Source organism: Beta vulgaris, chromosome 4 (assembly GCF_026745355.1).
Source record: "Beta vulgaris subsp. vulgaris cultivar EL10 chromosome 4, EL10.2, whole genome shotgun sequence".
Lineage (NCBI taxonomy): Eukaryota > Viridiplantae > Streptophyta > Magnoliopsida > Caryophyllales > Amaranthaceae > Beta > Beta vulgaris.
In genome coordinates, this window is record NC_079205.1 from 6264617 (window position 1) to 6287320 (window position 22704).

At 36.0% G+C, this 22704-nt stretch overlaps 1 protein-coding gene across 2 annotated transcripts; it reads left to right on the top strand.

Annotated features, from left to right (window-relative positions):
* The first annotated feature begins 2112 nt into the window (after positions 1 to 2112).
* On the top strand, positions 2113 to 22033 carry LOC104907079 (pentatricopeptide repeat-containing protein At4g21880, mitochondrial). 2 transcript variants are annotated; one of them, XM_010695946.4, is made up of 16 exons: positions 2113 to 2462; positions 4625 to 4672; positions 6975 to 7610; positions 8223 to 8402; positions 9488 to 9552; positions 13304 to 13411; positions 13577 to 13690; positions 14229 to 14324; positions 14465 to 14563; positions 17630 to 17749; positions 18879 to 18983; positions 20066 to 20230; positions 20341 to 20468; positions 20557 to 20635; positions 20778 to 20995; positions 21259 to 22033. In XM_010695946.4, exons 1-16 carry the CDS (start codon positions 2198 to 2200, stop codon positions 21434 to 21436), a joined length of 2604 nt encoding a protein of 867 aa, XP_010694248.2. In that variant the 5' UTR covers positions 2113 to 2197; the 3' UTR covers positions 21437 to 22033. The 2 variants fall into 2 exon arrangements, with proteins under 2 accessions (XP_010694248.2, XP_048498643.1); XM_048642686.2 differs by lacking the exon at positions 2113 to 2462 and adding an exon at positions 5055 to 5109 and having other exon boundaries at positions 4645 to 4672.
* Positions 22034 to 22704: the final 671 nt, after the last annotated feature.

Consider the following 22704-nt stretch of genomic DNA (forward strand, 5'->3'; position numbering starts at 1 on the left):
TGAACAAAGCTGTGCGAGTGGTGCGAGCGAGCGAGACTCGTGACGGGTTGTTGTTGTGTGTGTGAACCAAGGAGGGGGTTCGAGTGTTGGGCAAGGCGTGCGAAGTCGCGATCGTGTGTGTGTGTTGGGGTCGCGCGAGTAGACATGTTGTGTGCGTCATTGCTGGAAGCTCCATCGCCAGTGATTATCGCCGGCGAGTCGATCAATAATAATAATATGTATATAATATGATTTTCCTTTTAAGTACTTAATATTGTATAATCTGATTTCTATAATATTAAGCTGTAATTTATTTAAGTTGTAATTAGAGTAAGTTATAAATTGATTAAGTTTGTAAAATTGATTTAAGTTGTAAATCTGATTTAAGTTTTGTAAGTGTAAGTAAGGTATAAAGAATTAGTAAAAGAAATCAGATTATTAGTTATAGTTAGAATGTCATAATAACCTTGTTTTTCAAATCTAATTTTTATTAGTATTGGATACAGTGAGTTAAGTGGAGTTTGTAATGGTAATATGTTATTAAACTAACTAAAATCAGTTTTGCTCATTGTTATTGGTTCGTAAAAGACGTTAAGTTCAATAGAATAATGAAAGAAAAGAAAGTTAATAAACAACAAGAATAGTTATTTTTTTAGACTTCGAAATACTAAGTTTTATATAATTAGTCACGTTGTTCTATGTTAATAATATCAAGGACGTAGCACTGATGTATTTCCTTATTCGTTTAGGTCCCAATTTCATAAGCGGAGCGTTTAATTAGTCAGCGAAGATTCTTCGTTACAAGGTACGTACGCGTACCGGTTCAATTGCAAATACTAGTACTATGTTAGGTTATGAATTCTTCCATTGGAACCTAGAATCATGATAGGGAACAATTATATGATTGTGATTGATGAAATTGTTTGGTAGCATGATTGTGATTGGAAATCGTTATGTAGCATTGTTATTTAAATGGGTAATTCTATCGTATCATAAGCATGAAAGTATTGGATTTGTGTCCTTTGATCTATGGTGTAACAATGATGTTACAAGAAGTAAAGAATTGAGTATTGTATCTGAGAAATAACATTAGATGATTATATTTTTAATGTGGTGTGAATGGACAATACTAAGAAATGATTTTGGCAATAAACTTGTAGTTGGATTCCCTACAAGTGATGAACAATGGGAGGAGTGCGTGACTTGTTCTACACTCCCACGCAGGCCTACTGTGACGAGGTAGTGTCCTTATGAATTTTGATAACTCAAGTAGGCGGAAAGTTCCATACTATCTTGAGGGTATGCATACTAAGGTGATGGATGTGGGACGGAACGAAACCGTATATGCATTTCATCTAATAAACCAAGTTGTCTATTAAGGATTAAGTTGCCCGTATGATTCATGTAAGATGACGGTGCCCGTTCGCTGCCAACTAAATAAAAAGTAATGAATGTAATGATATCGTAGTATCATATCTAGGAACGATTCTTATTGTTTTTGTTTATGTTTAGTATATCATGACAATGTTCTACTCTGTACTCAACATAGCTGATTATTTATTATTGTGTTGTTTGTTGACCTGTGATGAACCATTTATGCTACAATGGGGAGCATATTAGGTGTGCTGGTGTTGCTGCATGAGATTGAGCATACGGAGGAATATTTTATAGTCTTTAAACTTTATTTCAGTTTTAACTTCATTCTTCCACATACTTCCTCCGTTTCATTTTTAAATGCAATAAATGAGTATTATTTGTGAGATATAAAATCTTTCCTCCGTTTCACAATAGGTGAAACATAGAGAAAGTACACACATATCAGGGAATATCGATAGAGAAAGTTGGGGAACATAATAAAGTAGAGTGATCAAACAAATAGGTTGTGGTCCCCTCTTACTTTTTGATGACATATTTGTAATAAAAATGATTTTTTTTTTTTTTACCATTTAAAGCTTGATTTCACTTATTCTGAATATGCCGAACTAATCATTTCATAGTCTTTAAGCTAAGTGTGTTGATTTCACGCATGACTTTCCCCAAATTAGCTCAAAAAATACAAACTTACCCTAAATAATCATACAAAAATCATTTCATTACTTCCCCAACTCCTTTCTCCTACACAACACACTCCTGTTTTAACAGGAGGACCGAACTCAAAACCAAAACCCCCCACAAAACCCCCCACCATTACACTGCGCTGCGCCTGGTGGCCGATGAAATGCCCCGCACCAACGTCAAAATTCTCAGCACCCTCTTTCGCACCGCCGTTAAAGTAACCTCCTCTGCTCCTTCCATCGTTAAAGACGCCGTTACTTCCACTAAAAAAAAGAAATTACGCTCTCACCCTCCCCCTCCCCCTCCTCCACCTCCACCTCCACCTCCACCTCCTCCTCCTTCTTCAGGGGTAAAATCGTCTTTGCGCAAGAAACCTTCTCAACAAAATTATCAAACTTCCTCCAACACCTCTAATCCCCTTCCAGAAGGTTCTTTCTCTCTCCTCAGCCTCGCATTCTTTTTTACAATATTGTTATTGCAACATTGATGTACTTCCTCCGTTTCGTTTTAAATGTAACAAATCAATATTTTATATCTCACAAATAATACCCATTTGTTGCATTTAAAATAAAACGGAGAAAGTAACTATTTTAGTGTGTTATAGAATTTAACATATGCTAATTAAGTTTATAGTATGTTGTTTCATGTTGATTAAAATAGTTGTATTAGCTAGGAATTATGTTTAGGCAGTACTTTTCATTTGAGTTTATGTTGCAAATAGTAGTAATATTTCTTTTGATGATAGTTTTGCTAGGAGGTTGTGCAAGTCAATTTGTTTCGCAACTGTCGAATTTGTGTTATTAGCTTCTAGTGATATGTAGTTGTATGCTATGTTGCTCAGACACGGATTGAGTGTCTACTCGAATACAGGTGTCCAAGTATCCGATTCGGCTATTTTGTAGAAAAAAGACAAGTTTTTAGTTTAAATGAAGTATCCAAGTGAAATGTCTCGGACACGACATGACACCCGATTTTTGAGGTAAATGAAGGTGTTGGAGTAACGTAGGTTGTATGTAGTGGCGGATCGAGGAATTTTAGATAGTTATAGCGGAAACTAATGTGATAGCATACAAGAGTAAAGTAATTAGAGAATTTAGAAAATGTGACATTTGGAATGTGATATGACTTGAGAGTTTGGACGTAAGATGATAAGACAACGCAATGTGACTGAAACTTCCAGGTATTACCTCCATTTTTCGAGCTTCTCGTAGGATTTTCCTGGAATACTGGAAGCTTGTCCTCTTAAATGCTCATTGTTGGATTTGATTGAATTCTGAGGAGGTTATGTATCTGCATTGTCATAATATTAAACAATTGTTTGTTATTTCACTGGTTTGATGATGATGATGAACATTGCGCCTCCATCCTTTGAATCCATCTGAGCCATTTTGGTGTTTTTCCAAGGGAGGTCAGCAGGTTCAATTTGCAGTACATGCCACACATGACACGCCCGTGACTCTTGTGGCATGCCTATTTCGTGCTAGGTCTTTTGAGCTTCGCGACTTATAGTTAATCCTTATATAGGGAATGTTCGTAATTGTCATAACATTAATACCTCAACTCACTAAATTGTGTACTTGTTGCCTTGTTAGATTGGAATTTAATATATACAAGATACAAATTGTTCTTTTTCATTTCTTTAGAAACCGGTTAAATGACACACGCTTTCGACTTGCTTGTCGTCTGATCAAGCGTTAAACCTGTGTATCAAGATGGATGAAGCGTGCCAAGAAGTCTAGAGACCCACGATCTAAATTTATCCAACATTCCCACTCTTCTAAGTTCCACACTTCCCCCATACATTCCAAGACATGTAGTGCCTCCAAACCACACCAAAGTTGAGCCAAAACAACGAACAAATCAACAAACCATGAATTCATATCTCTACTAAATCAGACTAGTGCTATGAGCCATATTAGATGAACTAAGAACTTGACGTCACATCGTAAAGATTGACCAAGCTAGCTACATCATAGAGGAGCGCAAATCACCTAGCGAAGAGGCATGAAACCATCCAGGCACTGTATCTGAAATTTTTCTTAATGGGAGGCTAGTTGAAACATGTTATTTGTCCCGTGATCATGCGTCGTTAATTTATCCTACATGCATTCTTCAAAGTAAAAATCCACTAGATAATGACGCAAAGGTGCACAATATGTCTGAACTTAACTTGTGAGTCAGATTGGTATCTGAGCTGGGATAGCTCTTTCCATAATACTCAAGAGTTGGCAACTTCAGTGGTGCACTCGATCATGTAATGGAAGTTTTGATTTTTATGGTCAAAATTTAAGTGCCAAGTGTCTGTAAATGCCAAGTAAGCGATGCGGGTGATTGAGGTGAAATAAAGAGTCCATTTAACTTAGTTTTTGTTGTTTGAGGGGACTTTAGTGGAAGAGTGGAACTGACTTTAGGCTGCTTGACTTGTTTAAGTGATATATTTTTCTTGTTCCTGGGAGCTAGTCATGCAATGACTGGCTTTCTTTTTTGAACATGCGATTACACAAGATTATCATGGCAGGATCTATGATGAATTCATTCAGACGATGGGCATGTCTTGTTTGTACTCATCCAAGTGTTTTTATATGTGCAGGAGATTCAGTTGAGCAAGCAACACATGGCATATCTTCAATATTGTGTGGTATGTTTCTAGTTAAGGCCCAGTAATGATCTAATAATAACAGTTCTGTAATTGAATTTCGTATTATTCAGAACCTTTAATGTGGTTATTAGCAGCCATTTTTTTCATCAATAATTTAAACATATTAGGAGATCATTGCTTTCAGCCAATTTATGGACTCAGAAATGTTGTGATGCCAATCTGATGAGTACCAGACAATGATTTTATTCTAATATGGCTCGCCCTATATGGCCAAATTTGTCAAATCTGATTGAGAATCTGCCTTTTTGTCACAGACATCTCCAAAAGCTTAATATTGAGAGATAGAAAGTCAATAACTTCATATTATATCTCACATTTATCTACTTTGTGGTTCCTGGATGGACTACTTATTGCCTTGAAGTTGATCTAGCGGAAGCATCTGAATCATTCACAATTTTCTTATTCTATATGTCAAGGTATGGAGACCTATGATTCATGGCATATATGTAGAACTAATTAAAAGCTTTCTTTGTTTTGTGAAGGCTGTTCTGTGAAGGAACTTCATCGTGCCTGATAAGGGATGAAAACATCCCTTAACTAGATTTAGGTGTACAGAAGAATATACACGAGTTTTGGAATGAAATCGTGAAAAGTATAGGATAGGCCCAGAACACAACTTGTTTGAGTTTCTCTTAGTGGTAATAACACTAAGATCAGCTTAACAACCTGTCGAATTATTAGCCATCATTGTGTCATTTGTTTGCTTAATGCTCAATGCACAAGTCAATTTACATAAACCCTTTTTCCACTCCATAATAAAGTATACAAGTCTCCTAATTTAGGGTTATTTGGTTAAAATGATTCTTAAATGAAATAGAACTGTATAAATATAAATGATAATGATAAAATTCCTATCTTAAGCTCAAACAAGATTTATGATCGGACTAAAAGCCCTGAACCATGCCTGTTAAGCATAGTTCGAAAATACGGTCTCGGGCACGGTCGCATACTCGCGTAAACGGTTCACGGTGATGCGGCAACGGAAATGATGCGGTTGTCGTACTGCTGAATATAGGCTTAAACCATGAAATATCCCCAACACCCGCCTAAAATGCGGTTATTTTACTCTTTTATGATGCGGGTAATATCGGTTCAATAGATTTGAAAAACTTTACGACACGGGTGATATACGATGCGGCCTTGTATTGACACCATGCTGTCAAGCTGAAGACTTATATAAATCTTGCCATTTGATGTTAATTATTAAGACAAAGATAAAGAGAGTCCAGATAGCTTTAGACTTCCTTAAGGTACCGTAAATAAAAAACACTGACAAACTGCTTCCAAGAAGACACTGAACTTCTTGCTACGAACAAAGCCCAGATAAAAATGAGGCACTAATTTCTCTTAAGAAAAGCCATATGAACAATTAATTAATAAAATATAGCAAATGCTATTTTGATTTCCAGGATGAACAAAGCCAAATATTGAAAGTTCAACTACTTTATTAGAGTTGGATTGGCTCGTTGCTCCCCGTCGATGCCATCCTGCAAAAAGCCATTGGTAATATGCTTTATAAAATCACGCCATTATGCCTGATGTAATGTTTTATAAAATCACGCCATTATGCCTGATGTATACTTTAAGTTACAGCATTTGGTGCCGTAAGCATCATTAGAGCTGTTATGTGCCTTGGTACTATCTAAATTTTATTTAATAAGAAATCGTCATAGTCATATTAAACCTCTATAGGTGCTTTGAAACAGGTGACTTATTCACATAATAACAATTTAAAATGGTTACAGTTTCTAGCATCATCAAAAATATGTTTCGAAACTCTTAAGCTATAATGATAATGTGGAAGATGTCTGATCTGTCAATTGATGTCATAAAATCCATGAAGTGCGACAGAGCTGAAATGCCACTGCCGCATCACTGTGTTGCTAATGCGACGGCAATCACTATTGCGGTTTTTTCTAAGCTGAGAGCCTGAAACTCTGCCACATAACCTAAAGAGCTTATTTTTTGGCGGATGAGCTTTATGCCATGGCTGATGGCTGTGTCTGGCTGATATTCAGCTGTAACCGTGCGTAGTGAGCAGTGACGTACTGACATTTCCTTCATTTGGATTTTGGGTTCTTTTGGTCATGAAATCTAATTGTGACCCTTGTCCAGGATGGAGATAGAGCTCCCCGGCCTCTTCTGTCCTCAGTGGACCCACCAAAATAAAATTATAAATTTGATCCCCTCCCTGGTCTCCCCAATTAATTTGAAAGAAAGAGAACTATTTCGTTTAATGTTATCAAGGTAAATCTTTTTTGTTTTGCCGTTTCTGTTTTAGGTACCACAGACTGGGAAATCGATGATCCATCTGACACGGAAGTGGCTAATGATGACAAGGCATTAGAAGATGATTCTGACTTGCCTTGGTTTTCCAATCTTTTTAATAGCAGTATGTCACTGCGTCGTAAAGAGTTATCTCGGGATCGAAAAAATAAATGGATTTTCAAGAACACCCAAAAGCTACGTTTTGATAAGTTGGTTAATATGTGCTTAGATAAAGTGGGATCAGGTTCAACTTTTCATGTGTTATATAAATTAGGTCGAGGGACAGGTTTGAAAGAGTATAATGCTTTCATAAAAGGTTGCATAGAGACAGCTAGAAATAGCAAAGATGAATTGTTTCAGGTGCAACAGATCTTGGAGGCATATCGGCTGCTTCAATTGATGAAGGAACGGGGTTTTCCAATAGAAGAGGATGCATTTGGCCCATTTTTCTTGTATCTAATTGACATGCATATGGATGAACAGTTTTCACTTCTTCTTGAGATTGTTAAAGAGGAGGATCCTAATTTACATCCACGATTAGGCTACTATGAGATGCTTTTTTGGATTGAGATGAATAACGAAGAAAAGGTTCAGGAGCTTTGCCAGCAGATTGCCACTGGTGAGAGCGAATTGGGAACATTATTGCATGGTGAGCATCTTTAAATATTCATTGCGTTAGTTCTTCCTTTCATTGGTATTGTCTTCTTTTATGAATATTCATTGGGAACTTTTTTAAGCCTTACTCCCTACCTGCTTTTGGATGTGATAGTTGTCAATCAAGATTCAAGCACCTTCTTGCGTGACCGTATTGTTTGAACTCATAAAATCCTTATATGACCTCTATGAGGTCTTTTCATTGCTTCATTGTTGGAAGTTGTATGGTGGGTTTCTGCCAGCAATTCTTTGATCTTATTTGCCATATCCTGTTTCCTAGTTTTGTTGTTGCTGTGTATCTTTCGCAATTGATGTGTCACCAAATGGAAACAATCATTTTGTTATCCGAAATATGAAGCTACTTGATAGTACTTTATACATGTTTTTCTTGTATAATGGCTGATGGAATTAAATACCATTGTCTTCAGTGATTAGAAGGCCTTAAGAATTCTTCTATTACTGTATGGAACAAGGATGCTTGTTGTCAATAAGAACTTAGAGACATGACTACTGGTTCTCTATACTCAGAGACAGGACCAGATCCAGATGTCTTAACTCCACGCCAAGGTCTATGAATTCTGACAGCCTTCTTTTGTTTTTTCTGCAGAAAATTATTTGTTGGCTCTGTGTGAAAGAGATAGAAAGAAGGAGCTTCTTCAGTTGCTAGACATCATAGACATAACCAGAGTTTCCTCGTTGGATAATGTAGCTAGCATATTTAGATCTCTTGGGCGGCTATCATTGGAAGCTTTTGCAGAGTTGTTTGTCTTGGTATTGAAAGATTGTGGTATGTTCTAGTGGAATTAGCTTTTGTTCTTTCAAGTCCATTTCTTTTGTTCATTCTTCATTAATTCAAGAACTCTTAAGCATAGTCTTCGTGAAGGTTTGGTGGGGAAGAATTAAGTTTCAATTGTTGTTTGAGTAGACAAATTATATGTATCCCTTTAACTTTAGCTATATATGGCCTTTTTTCGCCCTCCTGGATGCATATGGGTTTCTTGACAGATACTTTAAATTTAGCTATAAAAATAAAAATAACTAGTGCTTTAAATTAACAAAATAACTATATTTTAATTAGTTTTTTTTGTTAATTTAAAGTATTAGTTATAAATTGTTCACCTCTGAATGGAATTGATCATTATTTCAAGAAAATTTTGCACTTCCTTCTTGCCAATTGATTGTCTTAGTATACTAAACACAAAGATTGAGAAATGCATCTAATGTCAAAAATTAGCAATGTTTCTATTCTAAGTAGAAGAATAAAATTTTTCAATCTCTTTTTTCCCATATTCTCTTTCCTTGTCTGAAAATTTTCATTTCTGCTACGACCTTGTATCCTATTTGTGTCTCCACTGGAATATGTATTTAAAATAGACAAGAAAAGGAAAGAAGGAAGAAAACCTTGTTGGCATGCAAGTAAGGTTTTTTAAAGTATCATGATTCTCCTTTATTAAGCTTGTAGAGAATAAGAGTGGTACTCCCTCTTTACCCATGTGATTCCACTGACTGAAAATTTCTTCCTTGGTATGTTTCTCAGGGTTTAAATTTGGGTTTTATGTTCGGATTTTGCAGAATCGTGATCCAATCTGAATTAAATCCATTCCTTAGACCATGAGTTCAAATCCAATTCAGCTTTTTCACCAATTCAAATCCGATTTAGGACTTGCTAGTTTGAATCTCATTTGAAGATCCAAATTTTAATTGGAACTATTTTTTAAGCCCTAGTAATTGATGGATATTATTTACTAACAATGTGCAAATGTATGATTTAAATTACATGTGATATTTAAGTAACAACATACATGGTAAGTCCCACAATTCATTATTGTAGCATATTCTTTTTTGTGATGTTCAAATTATTTTGTTTTGCAGATCACAGGGCTGAAAGTATTTCAGATTTAATCTACTCTTATGCATCTAGCTTGAGAAATACATCGGTGAGGAACTTGTCATAAATTTACTGGTAATTCCTTGGGTCCATTGTTGGGGATTTGCTGTGAAAGATTGTTGTGCATTCGGTATTTTCCATTATGCTGATACCAATAGTACACTATACAAAAATGACTTTCGTGTATTTCTATAAATATCACATAAAAGCTCTCTTCTGCTTGTTGCATTTTTTTCTTCCTTCCCTTAAATCAGAAAGCTGGGGATAGGGTGCCTTACCTTGATAACTTGCTGTATGCTGATGATTCTTAGTGATTGCTGGATCGAGTACTTCTTTTTGGCTTTGAACCATCACTAATATTCACCTTTGTGGTTTGTTTAGTGTTAGCTTCCATGAATCATGGTCTCTATCTGTAACATCAATTAGTACTAGTTTACTACTAGTTCCCTGTTTTGGGGTCTTGAGTGGACTAACAAGGTGGCTATATGGCGCTACTACTTACTAGATCTTGTTTTTTTGGGGCTTGTTTGATGGTTTTGTAACTATTGGAATCTCTTCTATGTTCTTGTCAATGTCTCTTGATTATTCTTCGCACTCTGATACTGTGTTAATAGGTCAATTATTACTTTTTAGTTTCAAGCTCAAGTCCTACCTTCAGTTCACCTGCATTTTCGTTATATCGAACCAACCTAAATTATATTTCTATTATCCAAGTTGGCTACTGGCTATATGGATGGAGACCTTCAGATATCTCTTGTGTGAAAGTCATCAATCAGAGGTTGTTAGACATACATCAAAAAATCCTACACCTGATCCTCACCTGGATTTAGTGGGGAAGAGATCAACTACTTTGGTTTGATTAAACAGTAATTGAGTTGAGGAAAATAAAATTTCAAAATTTTACAAGTTATTTTCTATTATGCATGTAAAATATCTTGGATTCTCCTGCTCCGTTTACCCTTTAAGTTTAACCTCGTGATAAATAGAAGCTGTATTTAATGCTGCTTTTATGCATACCATACAGATGAGAGCCTTTTTCATTGCCTTCCCCTATTTTGTATCCAAACAAGGGAAAATAATTCCCGTCCTTTCCTTTCTCTCCCTTGCCTTCCGAACTCCCATAACCAAACAAACTATCAGATGGCTAGAAAGTGATTTTTTTTAAGGACTGTCCATCTTATCCCCTTGCTGTGGTTAAATCTGAAAATGGGCGATGTTATTGATCACGAAAACAGCCTTTCTTCTGTTAATTAATAAAGGATTATGCTAGAAAAACTCCAAAGGGGGTCGTGCAACCCGTATGCAAAAGTAGGGCAAAAGACAAAAAGTAGCTCATGCCTTCGATTCATTTTGAAGGTATTTTCCATCAAATCATAAACTGGCCCTCACAAGCAAAATCTTGACTTTAGCTAGGAGCTATACAAGAGCCTCGCAAATTGGTACTTCAAACAACGAGGGAAAGGAATACCCTCAAAAAGCTGCTGGTTTCTTATTTCCAAGTGCACTGTGCACTATCAAATCGCCAATTGAACCATATTCCACATCTTGGCAAGCCCTCCTTTTTCCTTTTCCTATCAACAAGCACATGTTTTCACATTAAGGCTGAACCCAACAACCGGAACATGGCTAATTTTTAATGTTCAAAGATAGTGAACATGTAGACAGGAGTAAGATATAATTGTTTCCTTCAAAGGCACAAACTGCAATGAGAAAATTACTTTGGCTCACATCATCCTCATTTGGAATCTTCTCTTTGACCACCGCCCAACTATAAAAAGAGAGGCTTTGAGAAGAGCTTTGGTTTTGCAAATATCAACACTTGAGAAGACCTTGTTTAAATTCCTGTAAAGAAAGTTGCCATGCTGACTAATCATATCATTGCTCCCCTCAACATTGAGACTAGAGACGTTCCAAAAGCTTCGAAAATGGATGAACTTTTAAATCGTTAGGATTTAGGAAGTATCGAAAAGGTAACATTCCAGTGCTTTCGGTTACCATTCCAAGTTAACACTTCAAAACCGATGGCCTTCTTATTTGATGCAAATTTCATAATATATGGTAAACAACTAACCTGAAATGAATTTCCAGATGCCTACTCCATGAGAAGAAGAGATATTTTTGCTCCACCATCCCAGGCATGAAATCGAATTGGGTCGATCTTTTACAGAATGAATTCTGAGTTATCATTTCGCTAAGTCCGCAATAGATGTCACGATAGAATTGCACCCACTCACTGCGTTGTTCATTACATAATGTGACATATTGTCTTAGAAGTTGGAACATCTTTTTTCCCTATTATGTCAATTTTTTTAAGTAAAACTAGCCAATAGTTTTATTGATAAAATGTGAAGTTGATGAAACATATTATATTAGATGATTATTGATATACCACATATGAAAGCGACTTATGTTATGATGGGTTGCTCATGTAATGTTGAAAGATTAGCTCTGCAACTAAAAAAAATGCAAATGTACTAGAAACCCATCCGTGTATTTTGGAAAAATCCACGTCACGTCTGCTCTAGCAACAAAGCGACCGCGTTCGCTATTCTTTACTTAGATCCTAGGTTCTCTAAAGTCTAAACCATGTTTGCATTTGATGACATTCTTCAATAAAGCATTATCTTCATATGCAAACCTCCACAACCACTTTGCATTAAGTAGTCCATTCATTGAATGGATAAGCCTGATGCAAAGGCTTGAGCAGGTAAATGTATTCTCACTTGACCCAATGGAAACCCTTAGTTAGATTAATTGTTGGCCCATAGGAAGTCCGGTTTTGATCTGTATCAACATACCTCAATTCCTGTAAAGACTTTCTTGCCTTGGTACATAGGGGGATTGAAATATAAGCAACTTTACTCTTATGACAAGAGAGTGGCTATTTCCAATTGACCTTGAATCTATATGCAAGACTATCTACATTTTAACTATATTTCACATTTTTCTTTCTAGGATGCCCTAAAATAAATTCACATTTCTATTTAAGTAAATTTTTCTTTTTCTCTCTCCATCGCATCAATCCTTATTTTGTTTCCATTTGAACTTTCTCTTACATTTCTCTTTCTCTATCAAATATCTTTTCTTTCTCCAGTTTAACATGTATTCCTTGTGTTTGTCCCGATTTCAAATGTGAACATAAGGGTGGAGTGAGTAATAAATAACAGTAATGAGCCAACTCTATTAAAATAAACCAATCCTGTTTACTTTCTTATTTCTTCTGCACCACCTGGCAGCAAAAGGCCTTAAAATACATTTTTGTTCCAATCTGAAACTAGGTCATAAGGTCAATGAAAATCGAGTATCTTTATTGGTCGTTTTGCTGGATTGCTAGATGGGAGTGTTAATCAAAACTTATGTACTTAACCGACATAGAAATCACTTCATCTAGCAAGGAGGCTCTCAATTTTATCCGTCACCGATGAAGGCTGCTTGTCTTTTTCAGTCTTTCAGTATGTGATAATTGACATGATAACTACCTTTGGGGCTCTCGCTTGATGATGGACCTCCTTGTTATAGGTCACTCTATTTTCACAGTGAACTTTCATTTTCTTCTATTGAGAAATAATTACTGTATTGTCTTAGTTCCCTTTTCAAGTTCTTGCCGTACAATGTGAAGAATAATGTCCTAACTTTTGGTGGTGATAGTTGTTTTCCTGACATCCTCCTAAAAGATGAGATGTCATGGATTTCAACCTGTGAGAGAATGCTGTTATCGATCCTTTAATTCTGAGATTGGAGTATGATTCATACTAATTGACCTTTTTTCTTCTAAGCATGCCTCATATTTCTCTTTGAAGGTTGAGGAAGTTATTTTGAAATTCAAAGAGATGCATGGAAAAATGGATCTTGCTCTTTTGGCTGGATCATATGAGAAACTCATTGATTTTTGTCTTGATTCCACTAAGGTATGTGCAAACGATAGGATACTGAACTGGCTCTTATAAAGGCCTTTCTGTCCTGCTGGAATGATTTTCTTTATCCCCTTTCTCATCTCTTTCTTTTCTTCATCTGAGCATATTTTAAATTACATTTCTGATTTCTTCCCCTCCTTACCTGAAATAAAACTATAGGTCTATATGGCTTTGGATTTAGTTGATGAGATGTGTGAAGCAGGTTTATCCTTATCCACGGGAGCACTCAATGCCATATGTCATGCCTGTGAGGAGAGCTGTGAATATATGCTGGTATGCTTTCTTTCAAGCTTTAGTTTGATGCCTGCTATGGTTCTATGCTATTCATTGGTTAGTTGATTGAAGTATTAATATGGCTGAATACCTAGAACTATACGATGGATGATATTGCTGTACAAAGATGTTTCTGAGCTGCTGAGTTTAGTATTGCAGCAACCATCTTATGCTGAAACGCCCGGAAGAAAATTATGCTATTTGGAGGAACAACATTTGTGGGTTTTAGAGCCTAAGTCTGTGCTGATTCAATTGAACTCTTATTTCTAGGTGCGAATGTGCGATTTGTTTTAGCCGTGCTCAAATCACCTAAGCCAAATGTCTCTCTGCAATTGTAGAGGCTGGCACATGTATGACTGACCGCCTTATACCTCATGATATTTGGTGCTTTTTGCCTTGGATGGTTGCTATGTACCATGATGATAATTATTAATTGGACTTTGATCTATTGTTCTTGTATAATCTTGTCCTGTTCTAATATCCTTATATTGTTGGTAATTCTGAAGCTCTTTTTTTCCCTGCTACTTCTGTTTAATAGGCTCGTCGGATCTATAAAATGCTCTGTGACCACAAATTGAAGCCAAATACTGAGACGTTCAGAAGTATTATAAACTTGAACGTTAGAATGAAAGATGTGAGTTTGTACACTATACAACATCCGCCTTTTTTTTTTATGTAACCCGTTTCCTATTACTTTTGCTTGTTTAAGTTGTCAGTTAATATAATTATTTCCCGAATGTGCTCCACCAACTTATCTTTTGCTACTTTTTGCAGTTTGATAATGCATATGCCGTGTTAAAAGATTTGGGAAAGATGAATTTGGTGCCTTCAGCAAGTATGTACAATGCTATATTGGCTGGTTGTTATAGAGAGGTGAATTTTCTGATCTGGGGTGTTCCTCCTCTCCTTTCTCTTGCATGCTTATTATATCTTTGCTGTGTTTGGTCTTAGGTGATAGCAAGATAATAGATTATAGATGCAGATATAAGCACATTGTAAAAATCAAATCATGTGGAGGTGGTTGGTGTATTAGCAGTTCTTTAATTTTTTGGATATATAAACTGACATAAATAGTGGCATTTGTTCCAAGTACTGGCATAGATAAATAATTCATAATCAAAGGAATGGTGGGTAAGTTTCTTTGTGTTGAAGCACATAACCTCTCATAAAAGTCACATTTCCCGCTTCCGTGATTGTGGAAACTTAAAAACTCTAGGGGAATCTAATTTATAAGACGATTTCTTCCCCCCTGGATCTACATAGTCAAAAAATGACCTTTTCTTCAATAACTTTTAATAAATAAACCAGGCTTTATGCCCTGTTTATCCGCTTATTTACTTATTGGTGAACAAGAGAATAATGGATTTCTAGGCAAAATACTTAATTCTTTAAATTTTTACGGTTCAGCATGACCTAATTGCAAGAAAATTGCATTTCCCCGTTTCTCCATTTCAATGTTTCCGTTTGTTGTTCCAGCCAATAGAATCTCCAATTACAACTTTCTGACGCAAATCACGACTCACGAGTGACATTGACCTCTGCTAGCTCCATCACGAAGAAAATGCAAATCTGATTTGGAATATATTCTTCGGCAAATAGAAAAGATCCTTCCCGTCAAAAAAAAAAATAAAATAGAAAAGATCCTTATGCATTGCAGTCTTACAAGTGAGCCAACCACTTCCAATTTATAGGGAGATCTTGCAGTCTTATCCAGAGTTCAGTAAGCAGCTCCTCATTAAAATCAAATGGTCCTAGCTTTTATGATAGCAGGTCTATGGTTTAGTAACTACGACATCTATAATAAAGAGTCAGTCTATCATCTTCAGACTTTAAATGTATCACAAATATCCGTTGTTTAAAGAAAACTAGCAGGCTCAGACAATAGATTCCATAGATGTTCTCTATATTTGTCCAAATATGCAACAGCTGAAGTTTCCAATGCAACTTAAACAATAGTATCATTTAGGAAAATTTGTAAAAAGACCTTTATATACCACTTTTTGCGAGAAACAACCTTTTATATTTTTTCTGGTAACTTAACACCTTTAAATTTTATTTATTTTTTGCGAGAAACAACCTTGCTCTATTTTCTGGTGTTAACCCACTTGTTTCCGGTGTTGACCACTTTAATCCCGTGTGTCGGGTTATAACACTCTTTTGAGGAAAAAATGGAGGGGAAAGGGTTGGAAAAGGAAAAAACCGAAGCACAAGCGGCATCAATCGAAAATGTGGTACATAAATACCCGGAAATCGGTGGGTGAATGCCGGAAACTCAACGCGTGAAAATAGGGTAAGGTTGTACTCGCAAAAAATAAATTTGAAGTCTTCATTTGGCAGAAAAATTATAGAATGGTTGCTTCTCTGAATGGTTTGACAAATTATCCTATTATTATCTATTGCTCACATCTCACCGCACTGTCACCCCTAATAACTAGTTGTAGAAAAGTGAAGCTCATGTTTTTTGCCTTTTGCCTCAAGGGCTTTCACAGCAAATATATTAGCTCTTGGTTGATCAAGCAACTCAGTAGGTGTGATTACTCTCAACCCACAACAGTTCTCTGTACTCAACAATAATATCCATTCTCCATCTGTTCCTTGATTTGATCTCCCTCAGAAATATAGTTTAGGTTTTTGCTGGAGTTCCCGTCGGTGTTCCCTTCTGACTCTTCACTAACCGCAGCTCCAACTTCAATTTATGCAATGGAGTTTAATCTAAGGCTTTCTGAGTACCACCTCTTTCTGGATTTCATGATGCTCGATTGTATTTCAGCAATCTGCTGATTACTTTACATTTCCTGCCTTTTTTGAGTTCTGAAAGAGTGCAATCTGTTTGCCTGAGCATCTGGCATAAGGTTGGGTATGTCCATTGAAGAAATGGCAAAGCTAGTTATTTGACCACCTTTAATATATACTCCTTCTATCCCATGTGAATTCGGCACGAAAATTTTAAGAATAGTAGTTATAGAAGAATATAAAAAAGACTAGTGAATAGAGAGAGAGAGTGCGAAAAAAATAGGAAAGTGAAAGTATTGGGATGGAGAGTGTAAACTGCAGAGTGATTTATTTGATGGAGAGGGAGGGCGTAAAATTTATTATTTGAGTGGTTGTTTACTCCAAAGGAAAGTGTGAAGAAAATTTAAGGAGGGAGGGTGTATTCACAAGTATTGATTCTATAGTGACACTTAGGGCCCACTTGGTAGCCGGTAATAATTGGTGGTAATGGTGATGAATTTGTATGTAACTGTGTACCAAAAATCTCATGATAATGGCAATGGAATATCATCCTCAAACATGTTTTTCTTCATAAAATTCTTCATTAGCACCTCTTAAGTTACCACCTCAGAGATTATGGGAAGATAAAGAGGTATATAGGGATCAGGAAGCCTTACCTTGGAAATTGACACGAGTCTTCTTTTACAATACCACCTATAAATTCATTACTGCTACCATAATTTATTATCACCTACCACACGCGCTGTTAGAGAAATAAATCTGGTAATAGTTTCAGTGATTATGTGCTGGCATTATTTGCTTTTGTATGATGCTTATTCTATGTAATGTTTATCATCAAGTCTTCTAGTTTGATAATTAAACGTCATTAGAAAGATTTTATGTTCTTTCATTTTCTTCGAATGCTAAAATTCAGATGATCTGAACCAAAGGTGATCTTGATTATTATATCGGGAACCCACGGAAGGGGCTTTATGATGCTTCTGCTCTATTATTCAATTTCACTTTGACATTTCTTTGACATGTCTTCCACTCCTTCCCCCTTTTGTGAACACAAGAGTAGTAACTTAGTATGAATCACATGACCAAATTTAGCTTCTGTTCTTGAGTCCTAGCTGTTTCCTGGTAGTTCAGACTTCAGCCTAAATGTTAGATGTTCATGTACTGAGAGAGTAATCAGCAATAACTGTTAATTTCATGTTTCTACAGAAAAACAAGAATGGTGTGCTCAGGGTTCTCAAAGAAATGAAAGATGCGGATGTCAAACCAGATTCTCAGACTTTCAGCTATCTGATAAGCAACTGTGCATGTGAAGAAGACATTATTAAGGTTGTCTCAGTTGTAGTGCAAATATGAGAAATTACAGAATTTCTTCACCTAAATTTTGGTCAACTTCTGCTATTTCTGCCTGTAATCTATCTGGTGTCATTAGAGGTATAGTGTTGTCTTATGTGCTGTGTAATTTAGAAAATGAGAATGCTGTTTGAGATATTTTTCCTTGGAGGCCATGTACTTCACGGAAGTTCACTGTGGAACCTCTGTGGGAAAGATGATGGTAGATGGTAAGGAAAATAAACTAAGCATTTTATACAGTTTTTGATTAAATTTACGGACTATTTAATAACTTACAAATTACTTTTGCTGTAGTGTTTTCCTGGGATTTCCTTTTTTATTATTTGCCTGTTTTCCTATCAGAAATTCATTTTATACTTTTGGGCCTGTCTTTGAGAAGATAGGTATAAGTAACGTGACCAGCAGTCTTTCTGCTTGTATCTCTTTCTTTTTGTTGTTGAGTTGCTTTTTACCTGTTGGCGTTCTCTTTATCACCCAACTATTTTTATAAGGTCTGAAATCCAAAGTGATGCATTTTATTTGTCTTTCCTACTTGGGAAGATGCTATGCTATAATTGTCAAGGGCCTGCTATGCTGTAAGTGTTAACATGCATCCCACCTAACCCCACTAAATAACTCATGTAATCTAAAGAAAAGTTGATAAAAGGGTAGGCTCTCTCCACAAGTGTGCCAATTCGAACTAAACTTCAATTAGAGTACATTTATTATTTGTATATGAAAAACTAGTATGATGATTTGAATTTTGACCTCTAATATCGTCTCTATCATGTTTTACAATTCTCTGTTCTAATTAAAATGTACTCTTGTTGAATTCTATCTTCAAGAGTCTCTTATATGACACGCTTAGGTGGTGTCTCTCTCCCCAATAAGTGCTCGAAATGGATGTGTTTTGTTTCTGCTTCTCATTGTCAAATAATAGCCTTATATCTTCTTGCTCTCTTCCTTATAGCTATGTGTGAAGTGTGAACACAGTTCTGAGTCTGAACTCTGAAATGTTATGGTGGTATTCTTTTACTATCTAGGCTTCTGTAAAAGGACAATTGCTATGAACATATAGAAGTCCACTTCAGTCTTATTGACCACTTTCTGTCTATTCTGTCTGCAGTATTATGAACAACTGGAGGATGTTGGTGTTAATCCAACAAAGCAAGTTTTCATGGCACTCATAAATGCATATGCTGCAACTGGCCAATTTGAGAAGGCCAAGGAGGTAAACATGCATTGCAACTGATCTGCTATTGTTCTTTATATATTGTTCATTTAGTATCATAGGCAATCATGAACTCCCTGATCTTGGTGTCTAGTTGCTGCAATATTTGAGTTATCACTTATAAGTACTTGTCCTTAATCCTGGAACTCTATTACTTGCTTTACTGTATATTTTAGAGAGACTTCTCAATATTCAAGAATTAGCATTCCTTGGTGTCTGTCAGTTGGTTCCTGTGCGAGCGTATATATTGGTTGCACAAAGAAGCTACATCTTGAGCTGGATATGACCCCTCCCTCCCTTCTTCAAGTCTGTACTTAAATAGTGAAGACTTGGGTGAATATTGTAATGCTTTTACTTTTTATTTTTGGGTAATTCTCATTGATAATTCTGTGTTTTGGCTATCTATATTTGGTAACCAAGAAAATTATTTATTCTATGAAATTACCCTGTAATATTGTATATTGTACAGCGTGGCATTAATGATGGTATCTGGTAGAAGTATATTTTAATTATATTGATTAAGGTTAACAAAGTAAACTGGGGCACTAAATGGCACAAGTAAAAACACATATTTCGTACAAAACAATCACAAAAGTGCACAAAAAAAATTCAAATGGCAAGCTACTATCTTGGTTCCATCGAAAGCAATCTGGCTTGTCCATGACAAGTTACCTTAGATTTGTAGTGCTTAAAGCAAATTTAGGGTGTCGAAAAGCAATCTGATTTGTCTTAAGATTGGGCAATAGATGATACTGCTGACTCAAGAATAGAAGGATGACGTTCTTTTGCTCTTTCCATGGGTGTGTAGGGTTATATCCTCATGTCCCCCTCCAACCCGGCTCTTTTTTACTGTTAAGGGTAAATCGTTGGTTTGCCTATTAGAAAAACAGGTGATTATTCCTTCAGCTGCTGTCATCTCCTTGACTTTCAGATGTGAACTTGATATATATAGTATTTGATTTTTACTTGTCATGTATTTAAAAAAGGGCTTTGGATGCTATTCATTCCACTTTCTCCTATGACTCAAACTTCTAACAAACTATAATTGTTGAATCTTCCTCGGATTGTCCTTATTGTCTCAGGTTGTCAAAGAGAAAGGAATACTTACGAAGAACTTGCATGAAATCAAAAGTACTCTTGTCTCGTCTCTGGCATCACATGGAAAAATGTCTGATGCACTGGCCATTTACAAGGAAATGAAAAAGAATGGTTTCTCTTTGGAGCCAAAGGCCGTTATATCTCTCATCGTGAGTTTTTACTCTTTATGGTTATTTTGCTTCTTCTTAGCATATTTTAAGTTTTCCAATAAGTTGAACATCTTTCTTGATGATACTCTGCTTGCACGTTGCTTCTGCAGGAAAACCAGCATTATAAAGGAGACTTGAAGGTATTGCTCAGCTTGCTTGAAGATTTGAATGATCCACAATATTGGATTGATGGTTGCTGCAGACTTATCTTGTACTGTGTTCGGAACAAGGAATTGAGGTATGTTGATGCTGATGTACTCCCCCCTCCCCGGATCAAGCGTATGAGAGCTTCGCATTAATGGTGAGATTCCTTTTGCCTTGTGAAGGACTGCTGTTGATTTGTTGAAAAAACTTTCTGATAATTGTCGGGATGATGATTTGGCTAGAGAAGTTATTTTTGATGAGGTATTGCCTTCCACCACTAATCTTGTTAAAGAAGGAATATCTATCTTGGGCACCTTTCTTGACAATGATGACGAAGTCATGTTCATTAACCCCACAGCTTTGAGTTTAATTGCACTTATTTATCTTGTGCTTGTCTATTTAGGTATTTTCACACATTGCGGATTCAGAGCATCCTGAATTGCAGATCGGAATAGACTTGCTCCAAGCTATTAAGGAGGATCTGAAGTTGTACCCTTCACGAAAATGTCTGGATTTTCTACTTAGTGCTTGTGTTAATGGGAAGGATCTCCAGAAAGCCCGATTGGTGTGGAAGGAGTATAAGATAAATGGTCTTCCATACAACATTTTAAGCTACTTGAGGTAAGTCCGATTATGCCCCATCTTGTCGAGATTTTCTAATTTCATGTATACTTGTTTTGTTGATGGTTTTACCAATTTGATTTCGTAATAGACATTTCAAAATTCTAAATACAAAACTTGCCTCTGAGTAGCTTTAAATAGAAAACCGATGAATCTTGTGTAGCTTTGCCAATTATTATTTGCAGGATGCGCGATTCTTCTTTGTGCACTCAAATACATTTCCTGGGTTATCACGTGTCTTAAATCTTGTATGGCTGACACAGGATGTACCAGGCATTCCTGATTTCAGGAGATGCAGCAGCAGCCAAACATTTTCTGAGTAAAATACCGAAAGATGATCCACATGTTCTGTCTGTGCTTCACGCGTGCCGTGTAACCTATGCAAAGCCCAGGGAGGAAAAAAAGAAGGAAAAGAAAAAGAAAAAGAAGAAAAAAACATAGAGGAAGAAGGGAGAGAGATGGGTTGCACCATTGAGAATCTCCAATTGAAATGATAGCTAGAGGTCAAGTGCTCTTGCTTGTTAATATCTTGTTTTTTGATTATCATCTCACTTTCAGTGATTAACCGAAGGCCATTTCTTCTTACGGAAGGTTCCTTGGGCTTTACCGCCATAATTTGAGTTGGCTTAAGCTAAAGGATCAGATTAATTTTCATTCATTCGAACGGAGTCGTGCTCATGGATGATGACTCATGCTAGTTCATACTTGTCGATGGGACTACTCCATCCTGTTGAAGTTGTAAAAGTCTGGATTAAAGCTTGGATCGCCTAACTATCCTTGAGAAAGTATATACGGGATAGTTGAAGTTTGTACACTTCGTTTAAGCTCAATTTTTTTGGCTGGATCATCATGAACATATGATGAATTACAGAGAAATAGGAATTTAGTTCTTTGCCAAGCAAGCTTTCTTGTGCTACATTTAATTTTCTTGAAGCTGATTAATGGAAGTCAGATGTTGTAAGAGCGAATCATTGTGAGAATCAAGGGATATGACAAATTTAAATAAACATTGCATTAAGAATGCAAAGTTTTTCCTCTTTCTTTTCGTGGAAAAGTAAGTTTGATGAGGTTGCGTTGTTCTATTTCGGGGGTTTGAGGCTGAAGGCCAATGTTTTACCACTTCAACCTCATGTCAAATTATCAAAGTAATAATTTTCCTAGATATTGCACAATTACCGGAAATTTGCATTGAAAATTATTGTTACGATACGAATTAAAATCTTTTGTCCTACTTTTTTTGTATACAGCTTGTGTTCTACTATGGTTGGTAATATCAAATATGATCCATAAATGTTAGTTCTCGTTTCAAAAACGCATTATAATCAACTAAAAATAATAAATGACGCATTATAATCAACTAAAAATAATAAATGAAATACAAACGATACACAAAATATGGGATAGAAGATTTGAATTCCATCTTAGTTTATGTAAATAAAAAAGCACCACTTAGTTTGTGTAATAGGATAGTGGTATAAACTGTTTCCTTGTCTCCAACTCCCTCTTATAGTTGAAAGGTCCTAACAACAATTTAAGTACTTTCTCTGTTTCAATTAGTTGTGAAATTTTTAAAATTACGGAATCCTAGACAATTTTTGGACATAGAGAAAGAACATAAAAGGGTCTCATGTAATAGGAGACAGAAGTTATTACCCAAAATAAAAGTGTCACAATTAAACTAAAACTTCCTAAAATAAAAAATTCACAAC